Source organism: Trichoplusia ni, chromosome 11 (assembly GCF_003590095.1).
Source record: "Trichoplusia ni isolate ovarian cell line Hi5 chromosome 11, tn1, whole genome shotgun sequence".
Taxonomy (NCBI): domain Eukaryota; kingdom Metazoa; phylum Arthropoda; class Insecta; order Lepidoptera; family Noctuidae; genus Trichoplusia; species Trichoplusia ni.
The window spans coordinates 3,016,001-3,041,256 of NC_039488.1; the positions used below are offsets into that span (position 1 = coordinate 3,016,001).

At 35.5% G+C, this 25,256-nt stretch overlaps 3 protein-coding genes across 6 annotated transcripts in view; all 3 read left to right on the top strand.

Annotated features, from left to right (window-relative positions):
* The window catches only part of LOC113498564, a 103,806-nt gene extending 96,896 nt beyond the window's left edge, over window positions 1-6,910 (top strand). Inside the window, exons 1-3 of one of the 2 annotated variants that reach the window (XM_026878615.1) lie at window positions 1,981-2,222; window positions 5,367-5,567; window positions 5,928-6,910. In XM_026878615.1, coding sequence (XP_026734416.1) covers window positions 5,373-5,567; window positions 5,928-6,137 — 405 coding nt within the window. In that variant the 5' untranslated portion in view covers window positions 1,981-2,222; window positions 5,367-5,372 and the 3' untranslated portion in view covers window positions 6,138-6,910. Of the gene's footprint in view, window positions 1-1,980; window positions 2,223-5,366; window positions 5,568-5,927 lie in introns of those variants that run through there. The other variant, XM_026878616.1, reaches the window with a different exon arrangement.
* A 427-nt stretch (window positions 6,911-7,337) lies between these two features.
* Window positions 7,338-13,616, top strand: LOC113498781 (pickpocket protein 19-like; the record flags this gene model as incomplete). Its single annotated transcript, XM_026878925.1, has 9 exons — window positions 7,338-7,609; window positions 7,823-7,845; window positions 7,913-8,240; window positions 8,667-8,766; window positions 9,882-9,967; window positions 10,280-10,479; window positions 10,843-11,008; window positions 11,228-11,328; window positions 11,419-13,616. Coding segments are annotated over 9 exons (1,554 nt in total), but the record flags the coding sequence as incomplete, so codon positions are not given.
* A 2,848-nt stretch (window positions 13,617-16,464) lies between these two features.
* LOC113498496 lies at window positions 16,465-25,245 on the top strand. Of its 3 annotated transcripts, XM_026878506.1 has the most exons (13): window positions 16,466-18,565; window positions 19,224-19,417; window positions 19,877-20,187; window positions 20,310-20,438; window positions 20,522-20,673; window positions 20,876-21,117; window positions 21,374-21,523; window positions 21,609-21,749; window positions 22,019-22,239; window positions 22,496-22,661; window positions 22,898-23,062; window positions 23,303-23,459; window positions 23,730-25,245. In XM_026878506.1, the coding sequence occupies exons 2-13, from the start codon at window positions 19,234-19,236 to the stop codon at window positions 23,731-23,733; spliced, it is 2,022 nt and encodes a 673-aa protein (XP_026734307.1). In that variant the 5' UTR covers window positions 16,466-18,565; window positions 19,224-19,233; the 3' UTR covers window positions 23,734-25,245. The 3 variants fall into 3 exon arrangements, with proteins under 3 accessions (XP_026734309.1, XP_026734307.1, XP_026734308.1); XM_026878508.1 differs by lacking the exon at window positions 23,730-25,245 and having other exon boundaries at window positions 16,465-18,565; window positions 23,303-23,463; XM_026878507.1 differs by lacking the exon at window positions 16,466-18,565 and having other exon boundaries at window positions 18,890-19,417.
* Window positions 25,246-25,256: the final 11 nt, after the last annotated feature.

The following is a 25,256-nucleotide window of genomic DNA, read 5'->3' on the forward strand; positions in this document are numbered from 1 at the left end:
AAATGTAGAGCCGCTTTACTCTAAATGTAGAGCCGCTTTACTCTATCTTACAAAGCAGAAAAAAATAGCTTATTATTATTAAAATATTGATCCATGCAATACTGAGGGTTCCGTAAATAAATAGGAAAAGAAAACAATTTTGCAATGAAACAAAGGCATACGAGTACATCAAATTTATTGCCGTTCCAAAAGATAAACGTCGAATTTTATTTTTATTATTTGTTGTTTCAAAGCAGCAATAGATATAAATATATCATTTGTGCAAATTTCAACTGTCTAGTTATCACGGTTCATGAGGAATAGCGTGACAGGACAGACAGTGAAGCTACAGTGATAGGATTCCGTTTTATCCTGGGTGCGAAACTCTAAGAACAAAGCTTAAGACGACAAATAATTGTTTAAATCATCAAAATTATATGTTTTCAAAACTGCTCTCCTTTTACAAAATAACTAAGTAGTATTTAAAATAGTCCAAGTAAAATGATAAGTACAAACATAATCGTGAATATGGAAACAATTGAGGTAATCTCAAAAACAATAAAAGTAATAATTGGAGCGAAAACAAATTCCTTTATTCCGAGTGACCTTCAACTACAAAAAAGACGCTTAAAAGCAAAAGAAGCATGATGTAACTGATTTAGCAATTTTCTCCCTTGCGGAAAACTATAATAAATGCCATCAACAAACATGCATTACCATAAAGGTTAAAGGATTGGAAAAAAAGCTACACAATTTGAATTTTGTCAAGATAATTTCTTGCGGAGTTTTTTTCAAGAGTTGAGAGAATGTTGTTGATGTTCTAGTCCGCTAAGCCTATGATGACTTGCTATTTTGGATGCCATTCATATAAGTGTTACTTAATAATAGCTATAATAGTGGTGAGTCTGTTTTTGCTGTATTTACGAAAGTTCAACTGCCGCTAATGATGAATGACGACTTGAATGAAATTGATATCAGACTTAATAGGAGACCTCAAAAAAACAGCCTTCTCTATGTCAAATTTGTGTTCTATACGGGTCCATCAGACAGAGTTTAAAAAAAATTGGAAATATATTTCTTATTTCAATAATTTCAACCAAAAATTACAAAGACAACGCACGTCAAGATGGTGAAATGTATGGAAATGGATGACGTAAAGAAACTGAGAAGCGACGTCATACGATATTTCAACTTACTTTTAATTTTATAGAGATAAAAGAAAACAACCTTATTTTTTTTTAATTGAATCTAGTACCTTGACAATTGTAAGCTTAGAATATTGTATTGATGGATTTCTTAAATAATGTATATCAACATCTGACTCGACATAATTTGTTAAAGCAAATAAATTATTCCTTCGATATCCATTTTCTTTGCGAAATTGAATTATGTACCAAATGATGCATCGAGTATTTCATACGCTTAATTATGCACGTCGAACCCATTCTTTGAAGTTGCGTAGCATAGAGATCGCAAGTCATCTTGTCTCAGCACTTTACATTCTAACAAATCAATTTAATGTCGATGTATCTTCTGCTTTTATTTACTTCGTGCACCTTAGAAACCAGGGAACGGGATAGTGGTATTAAGGTTATCCATTTGAGCTTGTTTATTTTCCACTTTATTTAACAAATAAACTTAATTTTGTCCCCATTTTCTTTTCGGCTTTTTTCATTAGAAAGGGAAAGGGGTATGGATAATTTTACCGACTGAAACTACCTACTCTTGCACCTGGTACCACGAAAATATTGCAACGCGAAATTGCAAAAAACCTAACCTGGTTCATAATTCGACCTTTGAACCCTATTAGTGACTGTCAATGACTAGCCTTAATGATCCGTAACACAAAAACTACTGACATTGTTTCTTAACATGAATAAGAAACAAAAGTTCAACAATAAATCGGTAATGTAATATTGATATGATCATTGTTGTAAGTTGTAAATATTATCGATACTAATTGGGCAGTGTTTGTGTTGCTTAGCGCAACAACCAGCGGTGGTGGGTAGGCGCCACCACTCTCTTGGCTACTCCTCATTGCGAATGTTCAGCCACACACCAACGCACCAGTGGCTTGACAACCACACGTCTTGATATTTACTTACGCTAAAGTAATTTTAAAGAATATTGTGTTATTAACTGCTGATGCCGGTGTAAAGTGTGAAGTGATTTTGATAGTTGTGGAATACCCATTGATCTTCTATTTTCCTTTAAGTTGTGTTTTGTTTTAAGGAGTATTAAAGGTAAGTAAGCGATTGGATAACAGTAGTGATACTCACTAATTTTATTATTATAAAGATTTACCTAAAACTATATTCCGTTACAATTATTTTTGTGGTCTTTGAATTTGTTTTCCGATGATACGGGGAAGAAAGCGCCGTTTCTTAAAAAAGTTCATATATTTTTTGTAGTTATATGTCGTTATTTAACTTCAAGATTTTTAGCTTTTCTTTCCATTTTTAACCATAAAGATAGTTGTTATAAATATAATGCATGTTTTTTTGGAACATTGCAAAAGACCTTGACGATATGCACATTTTACGACCGTTAGGAAACCTAATTTATTCATGAATGTTATAAATGTTTGTATGCTAATAAAGTGCACATTTTTGCAAAAAAATGTTTGAATAAAATACCCATAAATTATATCAAAATTTGGTGATGAAATCATAGTGGTGTAGAAACCAAAAAACTAAATTCAAAATGCAGAAACATTTAAGTTAGGTAACTTCTTTTTGGGCCAATTTGAATATCATCACCCTATGTTACTTGCTTGGACTTTCCTGTCCGATGCCCCTAGAGGCAAAGTGCTTTTCCACAAGAACTATTTCTGATCCAATCACTCAACTGTACCTGACAATTACTAGCGTTTGCCAAAAATAAACGTAAAAGGTATTTGCACAACACTGGTTAGTTATTTAAAGGTTTATAAAGTTCTAGAACATTAACCAACGGCTACACGATTATATGTTGACGAAAGTATGTTATGTTTATGAGTTCTGACCTTGAAGCCATTGTCCGAAAGCACGTGGGTATTGCGATCGTAGATATATCTTAAATATAAAGCCTCTTTTGAAAATGGACCTTATACCTTTTGGAACAAAGGTCATTTACCTAAAGTGATAGTCGTCAAGTAAAGAAGTTGCGTACATTCGGAAAGTTACTGGAGTCATAATTTTCTTCAATTGCAGATGCGTTGAATATTGAGTAGATATCGATAATTGGCATTGAAGTATGAACATAGATGGAAAGTTTTCACTTAGTAACTACGATTGTTGAAATTGTATGTAGATTTCAAAACTGTTAATTGTTGTTCAAACTGAGTCGTTGAAAATGGACGATGAAGTGTAGAATTTGCAAAAAAACATGGTTGCAGGTTTTTAAACATCTGCACTGAAAACTAATTCTTTTTTAGAGAAATGTTCTTTTTATTTTGAGAAATTCGTTTAGAAGTACGTCAGAAAAATTCCATCATTTTTCGAAGAGACCGGTTGTATAATTTGAGTACCTATGGAAAATACTGTTGGATAAATGAAAAATAGTATTTGTGTCTATTGTCTTAAGCCAGACAATAATTGGTCTTTAAATATTGGAGGCCAAACATGTCACTCAAAACATGATTAATGACTCTACTTACTTACTAAGCCGACCAAAAAAGTAAACAGTTTAAATAATAATTAGTAGTAAACGCTTTGTTTAAATGCTTCAAAGACAAGTGGGTCACATCTCTAAATGACAGACTAATATGTTTTAAGAATTTTCATGTCAAAATAGGAATAATCATAATAAACTCTTTGTTCAAATAAATGAGTGCAATTCAATTGCATCATTCGTCAGTGTCAGTCAAGAATTAAAATACTTTTTAAGCGACTGCCGCAGTAAGAAATTATTGTTTTTTAGTCGCGGGGGCTAGATTTAGAACAAGCATTCGTGGATCACACATGCTCTTCCTACGCGGGGATTGAACTCCGACACGTCTCGCGCAGTGTCTTTGCTGGGGTGACCTTTAACTCTCTGCTGTCCGTGCAGTCAAGTGTGTTTTCACTAATAAGTAATTAAATATTTTGATGTGTGTTTTAAACAAAAACATAACGTACTACACATACATAATAATTATGTTTCATCAATATTAGTCTCATTTCTCTAACCTTTTGACCATCATAGGCAAGTTAAAATGACGTGGCAAAATTACCACACTCTACGTTCGCTATTTACGCTTTGTCATGCTTATAAGACTGTGGCGGTCAAAAGATCACTCCAAAAACGCGAAGGCCAGTCCAAAAATCTCTGCATTTGTTTATACATTTTAAACGAGACATTTTTGTGATGACCGGACAAAGTCCGCGACCCTTAAGATTCTCTCAACCGTTTTACTCAACGTGATGATAAATACTACTTGCAGAATAAATGATTGCATTTAATTTCGCAATTTGGATATGTAATTAGTGGTTACCACACAGTAACATGTTACAGTTCTGTATTGTCTGTTATTCTTAAAGAATTTATCTTCCATTCTTCCACAAACATAAAAATATAACTTTAGTGATACACCCTTTGTATAACAAAGCTAAACTGCTACAATGACTAAGTATTTCGTACTCCAGGAACATTCACCAAACATTTAACAGAACTCCATTGCACAAAGAAACATGAATTTCGATTTAACTATTGCTGAAGCTATTCGGTAAACCGAGTACAACTTTAATGCGAACTGATAGTTTGTTGAAACTGGGACATTTAGTTTCACTAACTGTTGGTGGAACTGTATTGACGTCAAAGAGCGTTCATAAGGAAATTCGAAACATTATTACGAGAATTGGGAAAATCGGAATGTATTTAGGCATCTTTTTGGTATAGAAAATCATTTGTCATCATGTTCCTTCCTTTGCCCTTTGTTTAACCCTTTTGAGCAATTCTGCTGGTCCCCTAATGGGCTCCACAGAGCTTGGTGATATCTCTTTGGGGCGCACGTGAAACACGAGCTTGCCGTCCAGCACTTCCTGGTCCTGGTCCTGGTCATGATGGGACGTTGAGCCACTCATTACTCACCTTCCACATACCTGCGCCTAAGGTGGCCGCAAGTCATTACGTGGCTCCCGACATTCGGTCGTATCCCGACTCTTCTGGGCTGCTAGACTATTGCCTTGCGTGTTTAACCACCTACTTTGCCAGCATGACTGCTTGACCCAACGTATTTAGATCTATCACTGAAAAACATTAAAGAAATTGTCAAAAACATAATTCAAATCATTATTACATAATTTCATGGGCCATTATCGTCAAAACTTCATTGTTGCAATGAAGTAAACGAATACAATCACTTGATTTTCACACATCTCTTTTTTCTTCACATAAATGCAATGTGTAATGTGTTTGTTCATCCTCAGGTCACAATGAGGTCTCTGGTACTGTTGCTGACGACATGCTCATGCTTAGTCAAGTGTATGCCTCCCCCGCACCCAGACGTGCTGGCTGTGCGCCGGGAGGAAGACCTCTTGCCACCAGTCCTCAGGAGCCCAGCGTTACGGAACCCACACCTATTACAAGTGCTACCGCTAACCAGCTTATTACATAAGGGAGAAAAACTGGTAAGACATCTAAGCTAGTAAATCTTAAACAAGTTGACCCTAGAACTGGCTGGTGAGATAAGGAAGGCAGTCGTTCCTGGTTAAACAGGTTATACGGAACCGCGCGTTTAAGTCCGACAATCCATTACCTGATTAAGTTGGTAACATGCACAATTTATAAAATCGTATCATAGATATTAATGTCATAGATTAATCTGTTGAAGTAGATAGCATTTTCAATTATATCTAGTAATGCTTGGTTTTATTTTGTCTTTTCGTTGTATTTTTTTTAAAAGCCTTTTATTTAAGCTTTTTTTATCAGTAAGTTCTGCAGGTTCTTATAAGAACGCGAGTACTCAAACTATCCTATTTATGTTAAAGGTATACGCAAGAGACGCTCACGACGTGTCACGCAAGGAGATTTACAAGATCCTCACTCACGCCGGCCTGATCCCCAGGAAAACGTTTCCGCCTGCCTCGGAGGAAAGCAAACTGAACCAGATCCCGCTGACATTCCACGACGAATTCAGCGAACAAGACTACTTTGATCAATCTCTCTTTCCTAGCCAAGAAGTATTGCAATATTTGTAGTAGAAAATAGAACTATAAGGTATCTACCACCGGTTTTTGAGGCAGTTGAGCTTAATCGGCCGTTTAATGTACTGTCCACTTAGTTTATTATACTTATTTGAGTATGATAGACATTTCTTTTTGTTCAGCAAGCTCTTAAAGCAAGTTTTCATTGTGGAAGTGAGACAGTGATTATAATGCATCTCATTTTAGCAATGATAACAGTTTAAAGAGCTCATATGCCTTTCAGAAACTCGGGAACGGTCTCAAAAATCATAGCAATTGGACTTCCAAAAATTCTAACTAAGCTTTACTCGTATTTTAGAGGTTTTTTTATGTCAAGATGTTTAAAGTTTCTATCAATTGTAGATATTATTTTGTAAGAATTATTCTAAGGTTAGGCTATTGACCTAGAAGAATGCAAACGGTGTCACGGTTAAAAGTGATCTCTGTAAAAATTGTCCTTAGGGGGGTCAAAAAATGTATCCTAAGCTACAAATACTTTGTCCCTATAGATTATAATCATGTAAATAATTGTAAATATACCCTTGTCTAGAGTAGCGTGGAGTGGCTATGTATGGTGCAATACTTTATATTTTAGTTTTAAAGCATTATCGAGTATATAATTTGTGGATTTACTCATGTAAATAAAGGCCGTACTATTAAATTGACAGAAAGAGACAGAGCGATGTATGTAAATAGCTCCATCATTGTCACTAAAATCGTTATGATAATTAATATCAATGTTATAGTTCGGCCTTAAATGTATTGTTGAAAATAAATATTTACACACACTAGTATGTTTGCATTCCACGAAGAAACCTTGAAAGCTAGGCATTCGCTGTTACACCATATAATCACGACATTTCATAATTCTACATAATTGATGATTAATAATTCACATCATTTGCACAATATAAAACGTTCATGTTACTTTTTTAATTAGTTTACGTTCATTGCCTGTAAGAAACTCGAAATAAAATAAAAAATGCCTAAAACGAAAACAAAAATATGCAAAGAGTTAATTAAAGATTATTGCGCTAACTGTACTTTTGCTGGAATACATTTTATTGCTGACGATACCAAACATTGGATCGAAAGGTAAGTGTGAGTAAGATGATAAATTATTTCATAATAATATAGAAACATAAATCTTAGAACAATTTAAGCGAATATTTAAAAAAACAATAAATAAAAAAAAACTCTCTAATACAATGAACATTATCGGACACTTCGGCACATCGGTCACCGAAGACCGATGTGCGGTTCACAGACTTAAATATAAAATACTTGACCAGGATTCTATGGGCAGCACTCGTAATTCTATCATGGTACGGATCAGCGCTCCTGATAATATCGGCCTGGGAAGCCTTCACCTATAGCCCTATTAGCTTTGGCCTGGAAACCACCTACACGGAGTGGGATACTCAGATGCCCACGGTAGCCATCTGCGAAGTGGACAATAAAAAGAAGCGATTCGAAGTCGCTGACAGGTAAGTCTCCAACCCTGTACAAGTGACAAAAGAACGATACTAACATAATTGTTCAATTGTTGTACACTTGTATTGATAATTTTATTGATTGGACACATGCCTTAGATTGCTTTTACTTCCATCCCGTTAAGGTTTTCGTTGAACATTACCGTTTGCATGGGTTGCACTTGTAGAACAGAAGAGCAAAGGACTTTTAAATTAATCAATCAATAGCTTTGTAAGGATAAAAAGTACAAGTAATTCCCTTCAAATTTTTTCTTTTGTAATGCCTGATTTTAAATAACTTTGGAAGCATTTGATGAGACAATATTGTAAATTTTAAACAATTTCTTTTACACAGACTCTGGCCCGATCCAAATCATTTAGTGGATTTAGAAGATACGTTGACAGAAATAGCGTACTACCGAGGATCGAGCTTCGTCCTCGTAAACACGTGTTTTCTGGAAGCTAATCCTGACCCTGATTGTCTGATGTCAAACTACAGCTACTATGCCAAACTGGTCAGAAATGAATGCGACGATATTTTGAAAAACTGCTCGTACAATGACAAACCGTTTCCTTGCTGCGAATATTTTCAGCCTATAGAAACCGACATGGGACCTTGTTATATTATTAATTCGATACAAGTCAAGTAAAGTATATTTATATCTTTTTTGTTATTATTAAAATTAGTGATTTTAATACCAAAAATCATTCAAAAACATCGCTCGAATGTATAAAAATGACAACTCTGAGTCACGTGATTAAATGAAATAAAATGCCATTTCCATACATTTTAGTATTTTCTATTGACACCGACTACTGAAATACTTACGAGCACAGTCCTTTCAATCTTTATTTCAACGAGTCCCGCACTAATTAATTGAATCCCGGTGTCGCGGGAGTTTTCACAAATATTCCATTCACATGCGCAAAGACACCTAGACTCAGAACAAGCATTCGTGGATCACAATCACGCTTCTCTTACGCGGGGATCGAACCTGGGACTAGTGTCACCCCTTTTTTCTAACTTATTAGTTTTTTTATACAAACAATATGAAGTGTAAATTGATTAAAGTGGGAAAGCTTATTCCAGGGAACCACATCCCTATCCAATGCAGAGCAACATGCGAAATCCTCGCGGAGTTCTCAAATTTGACGTAGCGATGTTATCTACCGTAAGTACTTATGCTATAATTCTGCAACACCTTGCATTGTGTACAACTGTACAGGGTGTTACAGAATATTCAACATATTCATCTTATTCTTCTCTACAGTTGATGTGTAATACCGGTATCAGTTATCTATCTATACTAATATATAAAGCTGAAGAGTTTGTTTGTTTGTTTGTTTGTTTGAACGCGCTAATCTCAGGAACTACTGGTCCAATTTGAAAAATTCTTTTTGTGTTGAATAGACCATTATCTATACTAATATATAAAGCTGAAGAGTTTGTTTGTTTGTTTGTTTGTTTGAACGCGCTAATCTCAGGAACTACTGGTCCAATTTGAAAAATTCTTTTTGTGTTGAATAGACCATTAATCGAGGAAGGCTTTAGGGTATAAACCATCACGCTGCGACTAATAGGAGCGAAGATACAAAGGAAAATGTGAAAAGAATAGGGTAGATATAAATCATAACTTATATCTTCTACCCACGGGGACGAAGTCGCGGGCAACAGCTAGTACTAATATATAAAGCTGAAGAGTTTGATTGTTTGAACGCGCTTACCTCAGAAACTACTGGTCCAAATTGAAAAAATATTTTTGTGTTGAATAGACCATTTATCGAGGAAGGCTATAGGCTACAAACCATCACGCTGCGACTAATAGGAGCGAAGATATAATGGAAAATGTGAAAAAAAAAAAATCGTAACTTATATCTTCTAACCACGGGGACGAAGTCGCGGGCTACAGCTAGTAAAAATATAAAAAGCGTCCCACGTTCATGTTTGATATTTAATTTGTAAATATTTGCGATTGCACTTGTAAAATTGATATCCAACTAGAATAGACTGGACAAAATCGCATACTTATTGATATAAAATAAATCGTATCACAATGTTTGTTACCATATTCCTTCAAAACGTCTTTGACAATATTAATGCAATTTTATTTGCATATTCACTAGGTCTAAGAAGTCTAGGTCTAGCCTAGAGGCTACAATCTATTTTTTATAAGTGGAATTCGGGAAAAGGATTGTCCACACCTTAATTAATCTATGAGATATCATCGCTTGCCGGGCCGACTCGTTAAATTAATAAGTAACTTTAAAATATATTTTTGTTTACCAGTTATACACTATCGGAGAGGATGAAGTTCCAACAATAACCACCTTGCTATCCTCCACATTGAACCTCAAACTGGGTTACAATTATCGGTAAGCCTTACTTACTGCATGATCCATTACAGCCAGCCTATATTTACCCACAAATACGACACGCTACATTTTATATTCTTAGAAAATTGCGCTAATACCTAGCACCTTTTGTAAACACGGCTTATAAAACGAAACATATGAACAACAAACAAGTAAAAGAGTAGCAAACTTTTTTAAAGTACAGGTTTTCCTAAGTAATTAAAATCTATATTCTCTGCTTTTATCTTGCAAGACAGATAAATTCCACTCCACATTTACTATTTTGCCCACTTGATTGTATAAGCTTCTAATTGATTACAACATTTTCTTCAGCCGTATGCTATCAGTAAAACACATAGAGAACGATCCATTGGTGGCTTCGACGACTCCGATCCAGCGTGTCTGCCGGTTCCACTACGAGAACGATGAGGGCTTGTATCCTCACTACTCCTACAGTGCCTGCACGGTGCTATGCCGCAAAAAGGCTCAGCTGGAGATGTGCAATTGTAATGATCACTTTATGCCTGGAGCTGGTGAGTTGTATTTGAAATTAATTATAAGTATCACCTCAACAGCAGTGGGGAAATCCGCAGGCATTTACTTAACACTTCAATATTTTGTTTAATACCATTTAAGGTCATAGATCGGAATGATCTTTTTTTTTATATGCCTCTTATTACGGCTATTTGTTTTCTCTTGGTAAATGATGTATGCAGTATGCACTGCCAAGAATCGACCAGAAGGTTTAATCAATAATTAAAACAGAGTATTTTAATGCCTCTTCTTACCAAAGAGAGCATCCGTTTTCTGAGAAAGTTTATTAAAATCTTTTATCTTCCAATAAAGAAAATTGCGACAACTACCATCACATACTCGTTTTTATTGTTTCACAACAGATGATGCAGGGAGATGTAATGTATCGGGGATGGCCTGTCTGAACACGCATGTCCGAGAGCTGACTATACTGAAACCTGCGTGGAACCGTCGGACAGGACTAATCTGTGATTGTATGCCTTCCTGTGATGAGGCGGAGATTACCGTCATCAAGGATATTATTAACAAGTACCTCGTTGATTTATGTTTAAATGCCTCTTATCTTTTGACCTGGTTTCTGTTTAAAGCCATAAGACACGACTAAATACATATGCAGTTTTGGGAAAAAATATACCTAATGAAAAACCGCTAAAGTGCTCTGTTCAATGTCTGGTTTAAAATGTTTAACACACACCTTCAAAGAGATAAATTAATATACATATATTTATACTAATTATCCCTTTTCAGAAAGAAAATCAAAACGAGTTCGCATGTCGAAATTGTCCTTGCCTACTTATCCACAGAAAGGTTAAAACGGAATGTGGTAAGGAGTCGTCTTGATTTAGTAGGTAATAAACACCTCAGATGTTCTTACTTTTCATTGTGTACACAAACAAGTTTGTTCGCAATATTTCATGCTAGCACTCATTATTTTTCAGTGTCCGTCGGAGGAACGACGGGGCTATTTGTCGGCGCTAGTTTACTAAGCTTCGTTGAACTCTTTTTCTTTTTCACTGTCCGTTTTGTGAACAACATCCTAATGGACAGACGAGAAACGAAGAAAATTGCTCTTAAACGGGAGGAAGTACCGATAGAAGAAACTGTTTTGCAGAAGGAAAAGAAACGCCGCGATTTGTTGCTGAAAGAGTTTAATGAAATACCAAGAGCTATGCCTTCGTATTATCACAAACTTTATTATCCACAACGTACAAGTTAAGTCACACATTTTGATTACATTCAACTTTTATCATCAAAAAAATACCAACTTTAACATATTTTACGCCTTTATATTCATACGCTGAGGATTGAAAACATGAATTCAATGTATGTTCACCGTTTGGGTGTCAGCTTTACTTCATAATTCATTTCCAGAACTTTTCCAATTTATCAACAGTATCCAAATAATGTTATTATCACACAGTGACGAGTAGGTATATCAAATGCACTTGACGTTTGTTACTTATGGTGACATAATACAGTAACCTGATTCACTGTAGCTTTGTTACGACACCGTCCACTCACTGACACATAACTCATATGTATATCTAAGTAAATGTATGCAATGCAATTCATCTCTTCGTAATTCCATGTGTGTGTAACCCTCGTAAATATGCAGTGACTTTGTGACTTACATGTGTGTGTAAAGAACACACAAGTAAAAGCTTTAATAATGGACAATTGCTGTCAATCACACACACACATAGCGCCGCGCGCACAGATAAGTTATACTATCTTTAGTGTTTTCTGGAAGCCCAGTTACTTGTCCATACAGGAAGAGCTCAATGTTTATGTAAGAGCCGTTGCACTGAAAGCCATCTTGTAATAATCTTAATTCGATTCTGTCTCGCTAATATTAGGTAACGGTCAAACTCCGATACTTTCACACGTGGCTTTATAGTTGTAATAAAACACATCTTTGAGACCAATTGCTTTATTGTATAGTAACAGAAGTACCTATCCTACAATATGATTTATCTATTTATTCGTAAAATAATAATTTTAATTCAAGTAATACTGAGAGTTTTGATTATAAGTACTTAAACAAGTAGAGATAGCACTAATTTTATATAATTTTACATATAAAAAATATAATTTGATGACAAATGCCGCCGAAAATATCAAAGACAAAAAGTGACAGAATTTAAAAAAAAACTGCCTTTTAACCTTCGGATCAGTGATAAACCTTTAAACGAAAACCTAAAAATGTACTTCAATTACATGTATACAGAATGGGGCAAATGAATCACTTGAAAAATATGTTAGCGCATTGTCATCACGTCCGGCCGTGGTCCAGCATTTCATTTTCTTAATTAATCAATTTAATCCTGGGATTTTTACGTTATAACATTGTTACTCATAGGCTAATTCATGAACTATGTAAAAACGAAACAATGTGAAAATGGACAACATTATAACAGAAAAAAAATAAAAAATATTTTCCGTAGAGCTAAAACTTATATAACCTATCTACTACACTTGATATATAATACACTTGGATAATTCTCAAAAACCATCTCTAAGCTATACTAAATAAAATCGATGTAATCTATTAGAAAAAATCCTAATTAATTTGTATTAGAACTCTACAACTATTTTAAATAGAGATAAATATCTATAACTACATTTTTATCATGATATACACACGATTAAATAGTAAATTTTTAAATCATCAAGAAAAGAGAAGGTCCCTAGAATCAGTCAATAATGTTAATAGTTATAGAGCATGACAATATTAATTTAATAATTTATTCATTTTTTTTATTTTACTCTACATGTTGACGTTGTTTGGTAGTCCGTACTACAGATTATTTTATAATATGTATTGGATATTCATTGAGATATTTATACAGATATACAGTGCAATAGTAAGATATGATATTGAAATTACAAAAGTTAATACTCCCAAATGTCTATCTCTAAGGACTTACCGCTATGCATTTTAGAAAAAGACGTCACTCTATGTCTTGTAGCCCGCCGTCTTATACTTCCACAGCGGTAAGCCGCCGTAAAGTTTACTCTGACTTCGTAACAAGTATTGAAAATTGGAATTAAAAGTATTAAACCGACAGAGACTTCCTGACATCGCGACGAACCGTTTTTAAATTCTCCATTGTTGAGGCCAAGAGTTGTAGTATCAGGTCCGCCTCATCATCAACCAGCGGTTGCAGTGGCCGTGCAGCTGGAACTTTCTGTACCTCATGCAGTGCCATTGAGGAATCTGCTGCATACGACGTATTGCCTCCATCTGAAAGAGACAATCTCTATTACAATTTTGTTCTTTTACTTTTTCAGCGGATGGTGGACTATCATCACCATGGTAAAAGTGGTTGCAGTTGTGGGAGAATACACTTTAGGGCTACAGGCAATGAAGCGTCTGTCTTCAATTTCTGTGACATCCTTCTTTTTGAAGTGGTGGCAGACTCTTTGTTGCCCTTGTAAAAGCGAGATGACACACTAAATTTGAGGTATAGGTGTCTATCTTCTACAATGGCTCTACTTTAAACAGGTTGATTCTCTGTACTGACTAAAATTTCGCTTTTAAGATTACTCTGTAATTAGCTACTGGTGTGGCCTAATGTAGTCTCTATGGACACACGTATTGCTCGTAAAAGAAAGCCAAGAAATTTAAAGTTAATCTAGTTATTCAAGATTAAAGTAAAATTGTTGTAAGGATTAAAGGAAATTAAACAAATCAATCAATCAATCAATCAGCCAAACATAGTCCACTGCTGGACATAGGCCTCTCCCAATTTACGCCACAACACCCGGTCCTCCGCCTTCCGCATCCAAATTAAACAAAATCGTTATATAAAACAATAGTGGTCATAAAATTAAAACTGGTGAACTCATTTTTTTTATGAAACCAAATGTTAACTATTAAAATGCCTATTGGCATCTAAATAAAAATAACTAATCTTAATACGGTCCAGTAATCTGGGCGTAAGCAGTGTATACACATCCAAAATAATCGACGGAATTGCGAACCTGCTCCTTTTTGACGTCGGTTTAAAAGGTTTTAGAACAGTCCAGTAATACTGGTATAAATAATTCGCCATGTTTTTGTACATAATTTTGTTTCGTAGATAACTGTTGTTACTAATTATTATTTTCACTTATAATATGAAAGCAGCCAAGCGAGAAACTTAAATTAAATTATAATAAAGCATTTTACTTGCAAAATGCAATGCCTTATTAAAATTTATTGTAAACAACTATTAATTAATATCTTGACTATTATAAACTCTTCGTGCTTCGGTAGTTATGACCAATTAATTATGATTTTATACAAATAAACTTTATTAACTTAAAAACGTATTTAGAGGATCATTTTGAATGCTTCTTCACTTTAAAAGTTTCGTATTATTTTGAATGAGTCTATTTAAAAATAAAAAAAATATTTGCGTTTAAGATACCGCGAACATTTTACCTTAAAATAATGCTGGCTAAAAAACTTATTCATAGATACAACTGTACAAATAAAAAGTAAGTAAATAATGAGGAAAATTAAATTAAAAAGTCATTTTATCATGCTTGAAAAAGCTTGGCTTTGAAAGCACCTACATGACTGTTCTAAAAATCCTATATGCAAAATAAGCATTTCTATTACACTCACATAATCTATGTTCCCGGCCCGAAACGGCAACGCATCGCACACGATATTAGAACACAAAATTATACCAAGAACCAAACACAGGAACTGCAACTTCATGTTTAAAAATAAAAACAAAAACAACTCAGTGAGAAAATGTACGGGAGCTAGATATTCCCGGGGCTACGTCCACTCAGTACACAGTTGTAATGGGGAATGTCTGGATAGCTCCGATTCCAGTGTTTATAAAGAACAATGGTACGACGCCTACTCACTTTCTTCCCGCCGTACAGGCCGGGAGATGACTGATTTTAAGGCAGCTGCTGTGATTAATTCACTTAAGAGAATTAAGTAAAAGGGAAGCAGAACTTAAGTAAAGAATAATTATTAATTTACCTTGTAAGATAAAAAACCTTTTCAGGTAGTTAGAGATTTCAGTAAAAATTGCTGGTGTTATTCTGTCTATCACAATCAGTTTCGCGGTTTGTCCACAAAAGAGTAACAAGCTTAGCGTTACTGATAGGAATCTAACATTTTCTGTTCGGTTTACAAAATTAGTTGTATTGAGTAAAATCATTTAAATAAATTATTAGTATTAATAAAATCTTGAAATGTCTGATTCTTTGTGTAGCCTGGCTGTGTGCGAACAATGGTCTATTCTTATTGAGATAAGACACAGCTTTTGTTGTCCGCTGTCATCGGTAATGTAAAAGGATTTTCCATTATGAACTTAGCAATGTCTGTCTACTGTCTACATCATAATAATTTGATTAATACTAGCTGGTGACATAGGTGATAACTTTTGAGAAAGCCAATGGAATTTGGTGTATAAAAGTTCCTAAAAAACACCTTATTTTTAGTCCCTGTGGTATACTCTTTAAAATGATTCTATGAGTAAACATAAAAAAACATTTTGTTTTTTCAGGGGAATCAAAGTTAGTACATAGAACTGTATAATCACATCGTTCTGAACCGCTATTACTAAAAAAAAATATTCTTCTTAAAGTAATACTTACCTTTGAAACTACTCAGTGGGTTAAATTTGTAGATATTAAAAAGAGAAGTCTATTTTATAAAAACTCGTTAAACTAGGTAACCTTTAAAATGCTTTGTCTCAGATTTGAGTGACCTAATTATGAGAGTTTAACCCACATTATGATCTCAGCAATGTCTGCGAGATTACTATCGTGTGCCACACGAAGCCCAGCTCTTTACCTAGACATACTTTTACGGTAATTTATATTATTATAGCAAATAGGCTAACTCTGAAACACAGTTGTAAAAATTTTTAGGTAAATTTTCCGTCTTACTAATAATGAGTTTATGTTCTGGTTCAGTTTATTCTCAGTCTAATTTAGGTCTGAACTAAGGTAAGACGTAAGTGACCTTAATTCTCATATTCATAATAATTTTACAAAGGTTGTTTTTATTTGGCGTAACAATATAATCATGAACGAATTTAGCTTGCCATTTGCATTAAGACATGATACACGCATAATCCAAGCAAGCCACATAAACGCGACTATTTGCAGGAAAATGTTTACGCGTAAAGAATCCTACTTTTTGAGGCTACATCTTTTGCGGTGCAGCAGATCATAATTATGAGATATGAACACAAATTCGCGCCCTGTAACAAAAAAAACATAAGCCAGTAGGCCTCGTGCAGCAATAATTATCCACAATTAGTTCCCAAGGCAAAAGGAACTTTCCAAGCGAATAAAAAATCCGTAAGTACATATGACAGATGTTAACCATCCTTAATGGAATTGTTTGTCTGAAACCCGATCACAACTTCAGTGTTCCGCGAGAGAAGTCTTCCGCGAACTGCAATGAAGAACATTGAGTCAGATAACGTAATTGGATTAACCTTTTAAGCCGACTAATGCCTATATTACGTGGCCAGTGTGATTTTTCGAGAATTATAGTAGGTTTCTGGAAATTATGAGTCATTTCTGCTCTTTTTGCTATGACGCTTGATTGATAATATTATTTATACGTCCTGTAGTAATGAACTACTGCTAGAGAAAAGCATAAGGCCGTATCGCCGTTTCTTTAAGTAACATTAATGCCTCCGAGGTACTTAGATGCTGCTCGTTACAATGATTGTTGTATTGCTTTATATGAACGAGGCGAAAAGGAAAGCCTACCACGATGGACGGAACGGAAAGAAAAAATGAATTATTGCGGCGGTAATTGTTCGCATATAAAGAAATCACGAGCATTAATCAAAGCATTAATCGGTCGAGTGGTTACATGTAACTTCTAAAATTGTCATATTATATGAATGCATTCGGTACCCAATAATAATTATCAATTTCAACCAAAAATTAGAATAAGTAGTTGTTACAAAAACCCCTTTAAAAAATTAGCATTAGCCATTAACTTTTAACAAGAGAAAAAAAGAAACAATTTTCACAAGAAGAAAGAAAAGGCCAATGAGCAAATCCATCTCGTATGATACGAGTCGTATCAAGATCATCGTATTAAAACCAAAAAACAAAGGAAGAGTATTAAATTTTCCTTACTTTAGCAACTACATAATCCTGTTTCACTGTCAGTATGTTATTTCGTAAGAGAGGTTTAGACATCCACTATACCGTTTAGAAGGAAACCTTAGAAAATTAGTAGGCATTACACAAGGATAGAGTGACCACCTATTCAAGCCATTCGAATTCTCTTAAATAAACCTATCGTTAGTCGCCACTACTTCTACATCACAAAGAGTTTCTTTAAACTGCGAGCCGAAAGAAGTCAACGTACTAAGTTTCAGTGAAGCTCGATAATACTTAAAAGGATTTCTGAAAAAAATCAACAGGTGTTTCACAGAAATTTCGATTAGATGATGACAATTTCGTCCAGTAAACCTCTTTTCCAGGTCATTTTTAGGCGCTGATTGGTATTCTTAAAGGAAATGGTTATTGGAAACAACAAAAGTCAAAATATGAGCAGGATCTCTTTAAAGTCAATTCTTTAGTTAACATTTAAATTCAGTGGACTCAACAGACTATCGAGGATGGAGTTAAAAATATTTTCAAACAACTCTCAAAAGACAATTCAACAGTATTGCCAGAAAATATTTTCCAATAACGAAAATTTATCCTAAACTAATCAAAATCAGTACTTAAATTTACAGTCATTCTGTTCTAAAACGCTGCACTTTATAGAAAGAATATATTGTATGGCTGAAAAATCTTCCCCATGGATGGTCACCCCAACCGATACTCAGTATCGATCGCCAGTGAGGCAACAAAGAGGGAACTATAGCTCTACCCTGCTCGCGTTTGTCGCATAAACATGAAAACACGACCTTATTTACCGGCCGACACTGTAAACTCGCTAACAATTCTCCAAAACCACACACTACCTGAATAATAAGACAAAGAAGCCTTATAATAACATGTGTCAAGTGGAAAAACTGAGTGAAAATGTAGTTTATTAGTGAAAAATTAAAATTTCCCATCAAAAGTGCACTTAATTCGTGGTAAAGCTGCAAAATGGTAAGTTATCTATTGTAGGATGTGCGATTCAATTGTGTATCGACCGTTATAGAAACTACTGATAAATAATAGGATTACGTAACTTCGTAGAATGATAAATTTCGTAGCGCCCATAGGAATCTATAACAGGTCTACGCAGTCACGGGACACAATCGATAAACTTAACACTATATTGGTTATTAACTTTACCTTCCCATAAATTTATCGAGTTAATGTACTAAATGCAAAAAGATTCGAACTAGTCGAAGGAAAATTAGAACAATTTTTTTTTCAGACTTTTCTTTTACCAGAAATATTTGCTTTTACAATTTGCTTTTGGATTGATAAAATCGTATTTAAAAAGTTTTCTTAGAAACCCTCTTAAGTTGAGTTCATATTCTTAGGTTAACCCATAATAGTACAGTGGAGACTGCTCTCTTATTTCTGTAATAACATACAATTTTGACGCGCATGATTACAGGAAAACGGTAGCAAATAAACACACTTCTCAGGCTTATCAGCTGATAGTGTCAGTTTATTCCACGGTGTATAATTTAATTCCTGTTAGATTCTGGATATAGCATCTGGAATATTAAGAAAGCTTTAACAATATTTTTTTGAACCTTGCAAATGAGAACAAAGCCTAAAAATGACTAAGACCAAGTTTACACAATTACAGAAATTCCAAGATGACAAGTGAACGTGGTGAGCGGAGCAAGATGAGCGGTGCGCTGAGCGCGCTGAGCGGCGGCGAGGCGTGCGGCGCGCGCTGGACCCTCGGCGCGCTGCTTCTGGCGCCGCTAGCCGCCGCCAACTCCAGCTACTGCGCCGTGCCCGCGGTCATGCTGCTGGCCATATTTATAACCATTGCCAGTAAGTATTAATATCTCTGTTCAGTAAAAAGCAGATTTTAAATCGCTGAAAACAATGTTTTGTACAGACAATATAGACTTTTGGTTTACAAAGATATATATGTAACAGTAAAAATTTCATGGAAGCATCTTCGAAATATTGACTCAGAATGTTCCTTATCTATTTTTTTAATATCACTGTTTGTATGCAACCATTATTATTACTACCATATCATAGACTTCGTTGTGCCCACACGCAAACTTTAGCCATTTTCGAAAATATACGTTAAAAACCTTTACGGCTGTTTGCATCTTCACGCAAACTAATATTTATTGTGTAGACCCACATACATTCTTCATCATTAATCTTACTTTAATCAGGTTCAAAGACACCACCTTACAATCGAAGAAAATAGGTTAAAACGTAGGTGATATTAATGTATACAAGCGCTATTATTATTAAATGACGTTATTCTTTCAGCCTTCACATGCAAAGACCTTAAGAAGCTGGCTGAAATACTTCCACCTCCAAAAACGTCTAGAGGCCGTCGTGAGAGAAATTTGCGATCTTTTGCTGATTTTATGGCAATGTGGATGACATTCCTATCGCATCTGGTAGCTGTGGCAATATGTGCGAGGATCTTGAGCGCTACTGCTGATCACGTGACGGGAGGAAGGACGAGGAGGTGGCTGTTCGGGTACGAGACTAGAGCGCTAGGGGAACCCTGGCCTGACGTATTGGGAGTCACCGTTGTAATGGTCGTTTGTGCTATGTTCATGTGTGGTTTAGAGGTGAGTTCCCTTACTATTTACCTGTTGTCTAGGAAATTCCAGTATCTCGAATTACTGGATTATTCTTGGCAGTCGATTGAACCACTTGAGCACATGAGTGATATTCATTTTATCTCTTTCAGGAAAGTATGATGTTTACATTCATGTTGTTGATACTGCTGTATATATTCAGCCAGTTCTTCGCTATCTTTGGCCTTATTAACTTCGATATTGCTAATATCAATATGCCGATACCGATCACTGTATATGAGGTTAGTGAATAAAATATGTATAAACAGTACAACAGTACGTAATTTTACAAAGATCTCAAGTAATTGAATGGTCCAATTTACAGCTGTTTGCGGCAGGAGCACCAATTTGTTACGCATTCAATGTGGCTCTACCAAAAGGGAGTGGAACTCTCAAGAAAAATCTTTTCCTCATGATTGGATTACCTACAATTGTTCTATCGGGATTATGTTTCCTTTACACTAACATGTTAAAAGGGTAAGTGAACGTCTGATTTAATATTGGCCCATTAACCTACCAAATTGATTGTCATCAAGTTACATTACGTAGGCTGCCGTAGGTACCACGCACAGAACATTATATCTTCAATTTTCATCAGGCCATTACTATCAATCGGCGTAATAATATGTAATCATACGTATCTGTTTACATACTCATTATTCAATTCCTGCGATTCCAGAAACAGCATTGACGCGGCTTTACCCGTCACGACTTTGCTGGAAGCGAGGGCTGCGGGCTGGGTCTGTCCAGTACTGGCCGCTGTTACCGTCGCCGGAATCTGCTTGGCTCTAACAGAACTCTGCCCATTACTGTTCACTGTCCTAGTGGCTCTGGCTTCTCCTGAATGGAAAGTCCTTACTAGGTCGATGACGTACGAGAGTACTACCACTGGTAGCCCAGTGCTTGCTGTGTTCACCGCAGGTTCGTACTGGTTATATTTAAGAGTATTTAAACAATGAGCCTAATGAGCAGGGAACAGGCTAGACACATCGACATCCTGCCAATTGGTAATAACGAGCAAATATATTAGGGATGATGTCATTTAGCAACCCAGCTGAGATACTGGTTGGATTCACTGATCATCGCTTAATCACCTAACTGCTAACTAGAATTATCAAATTACATTCTTGAATCACGTTTTGTGTGGGTGAGTGTTTAATGAATGTATCACTTGCAGGAAGTTTGGCAGCGATTCTGGCTTTTGCGTGTCCTCTGTCACATATGATAACTTTAATGAACGCAAGCCACTTGCTCGGGATATCCATACAGGCATTCCATTTTATCATCATGCGATGTGTGCCTACACTTGAACAAAAAGAGGCTGGAGGTAAGTGATTAGAGGCTTAAGTCAATTCTTTGATGACTAAATATGTATGAATACTTGAATAGAGTTAACGATAAATTTTTCACAGATATTGAATACAAACGCCTTGGGAGAGATGCACGAGGGTCTAAAGCATCGGGAAGTAAATCGAAACGAGGACTCTGGTTTATTCCGTCAGCTATTCGTCACACCAAGACTTTAGAGAGTATCAAGTCTAAAGTTACGAAAGGTATTTTTTTTATAGCTTCGCAGCTAACAATTAAATTGAATGGAACCCTATTACCGCTGATAGACTGTCCGTTACCAGGCAGTATCTGCTTGGTAAGCAGTACTAGCTACTGTTAATGCTTGCTAATGTAAATCTTAACAATGTCTAATTGCCGCTAAAACGAAAAATACTAAAATAAGATAATAAGAAGAGGCTAAGCTACTTGTTACAGTTTTAAATTAGTAAAATTAATTATTTGTCATCTGACTGATTTGTTTTTCCACTCTTAGAAACTGAGGAACGTGAGTGCCTTCTCCTGGATGAGTATGCTGGTTGTACAACAGAGGAAAACGATCAAATGACTAGCAGTAGCAGTGGCGTAAGAGGGGTTGTGCCCAATGAAGAAGTGGATGTGGCTTCTGACGCAGAAGGCAGTGAACAGGAAATGTCTTCGGGCGACGACTCCACGGATATTGATGCTGTGGTCAAGGAGTATAGGGATCGGATACAGGTCAGAATTACTTACTAGTAAAGCTGGTAGACTCAAATGTACTTTTAAGTGCATACCTTGTAAATGAAACTATCTCATCTCCTCTACCTACGTAATAAAGTTCGACATAAGGCAATATTCAAGCCTTTTTTCATTAATCGTCTCCGCAACTATCTACAATTTTATGACGACAAAAAAATCTGTCGGATCTACAATTACTAGAAAGCTCATTACATTCCCAAAGATGTGTCTAACAAGTTCTCATGGTGTTCCTAAGGTGGTGACATCAGTTCCTGAATCAAGCGCTCCTTCTCCGCCTAGCGTTCGCGGCGCACGTTGGGCGGCAGCAGGATGCTTCATACAGCTGGTAGCAGATGCTTTGATAGCTGTAGCATTCTGCAATGAAACACTTAGGCTGCCTATGTTTGCAACGGGAATACCGCGTAAGTCACACGTTCAAAATGTTAAATGTAGGAGGCATCTCCTCCTCTTCGAGGTGTTCTTAAATATATCTCAACGAGGATTTCTTTAAAAAGACAAGACTGATATAATGTCAGGTTTTAACGCATATGCAAAGACGGAATCGTGTCTTTGCATGCTGTACCAAATTTTGAGCAATTAAAGATATTTGATTTGATTGGTAGAAAATTTAATAAATGTTGTACACCTCTTTTTTCAGTATGGCTATCGGGCGTCCTCATATGCTCTTGGCAACCAGCTCACAACCTGGGCATGAGGAAGACACAGAGTATCCAAGGCCCTATAACTTTGATGACTGCTCTCCTGTTCCTCACACCATTACTTCTTGACTCTTGGCCAGCTATCACCCTGTTTGCGGGTGCCGGTAAGCACTCAACAATAATATTATGTAACCAACTCCAAAACCTTGTAAAACTCATTTTCTACTAATATGAACTAAGCTAATGTCGCATTTTAAAAACCTTCCCTACACAGAAAATCCTTCAGTTATGAAACAACTGCAAGCATTTCCAGTTCCAATAAGTAGCTTGGGCCTGTCACACAGTTGGTTAATTTTTTTAAAGACTTTCCATTTTCGAAGTGTAATACCTATTTCTTACTTCAGGTGTAGTGATATACGCTCGCTGTGAACGTTGGTGCGGGGACTTGGCTGTCCAGCAAGCGCGCAGTGCGCTAGAGCGTCGCAAACTGCGCCCAGTGTCGGCCACGGTACCAATCGCCGGAGCTCGTCTGACTCACATTGACACTGTGTATATAGCCAGGTAAGGCCATATCACCTTGTTGCCACTGATTATGACAAGAAAACAGAAATGAACATGTAAAAATGTTCCAAAACCAGAGCTTCCCAGTGTTTTGGGGTTACCTATGTTCAATTCGATGCAAGTAACAAAGTTGATTAAGATCCAACGTACATATTTAGTAATTTACCTATGTTGCAAAAATATGTTCATTCAAAGAAGATATGGTTGACAAACTATTCGGTGGGTGAAATCAGAAAATAATACCCTTATTTTAAACACATTTAATTTCAGATGACATGAAGATGACTCGGATACGAGTCTGGATAATCTATTAGACGCGGAGGACGAAGATCCCGATGGAGAATGACAACAAGCCGAGGCTATTATTATCATCGCCCCTTAATCATCTCATTAAGACACATTAATCACAGAACAAACGACTGTTTATAATCAGGCGATGAATTATATAGCAAAATTTTCATTCGGTGATGACTTAACTGTAAAATAATCTATGTAACCAAAAGTAGTTAAAATTATTCGCTTTGACTGTCGAAAACAAAAATTCCGCTGTAGATACGACTGAATTCTAGTCAGCTAGCTGATAAATCTTAATAGGCAATACAGCCGTACACGTTTGTGATAAAACTGATACACAGGGAGAAATTGTAAAGTACGCGATACACTGATTCTACTCAAACCATCAAAAAAGAAAATAATCTTAATTACGAAATAGTGTAGGTTAATTAATCGGCGCATTTAGTCGACCTTTGCCTTGTGTCTAGATTACCTATTTAAAATAAAATAAAAAGTAAAATTCTATTAGTATGTATACATAGTGGCTTGTGCTAAAGATTGTCAAAAATAATTATGCTAAAAAGGTTTTATACGTGTTAGGTTATATTAGTAGCGTAAATATGAGATATTTGCGTATGTTACATCAGTGTTGGTTCAAATTACTGTAACTGTGTTGGATAGAAACCCTAGGGTGGCAGAGGCTGAGATTTTATATGTCCTACGTAATAAATTTGAGCTATATTAAAAATAAAATAGCGAAACTATAACCTAGTGCCTAGATACATAGCTGTTAAATTTAAAATTCGAAGTAGGTATCCACTTTTTAATCAATTTGTGTGAAAACGTGAAATGTATCTTTACTAGGACTTAGGATTTTTATGAGATTAAAAGCTAGCTTGACGCAATATGAAATTTCTAAATTGTAAATATGTTTTGGAGAAAGAATAGATTTAAAGTCGTACATGATTTAAAAAAAATCATCCGTCCATTTCGCCATTGCCATGTCAGGCACGCTTTTGCCTTGCATATAATCACCACAAATACCTATTTGTAAGAAAAAAAAAAGCGTATTTTTTCACTATTATTCGTGTTAGAGTATTCAAAATTGTAAATAAAAGTTTCATTATGACAAAAATAAATAAAATTTCTTAAAAGCAATAAATTACTGGTAAGATATCGAAAGATCTAATGAAGTTTGAAGTGATTCAATACACAAATAATCCCCGCAAATTCATGACAGATCTGGCACCCGTTTTTGTGGCGTAAGTTGACTACCCATATATTTATAATGTATGCTACTTTTTCACTCTCAATTTGTATTATTATAACCCTTAATGTTACAAGCTTCATGGTTACTGCTCTCACAATTTGCGAGGATTATACAAAAAAAGCCTTTTAAAATAAAACTTTTGAATTAAAATAGATTTGTAAATCGGCCTAACACGATGTTTTAGGAGTGATCGTGATTAATTTAGCAATAAAAACGCTGATTCACATTAGAATTGTTTTATTTTCACTAGTACG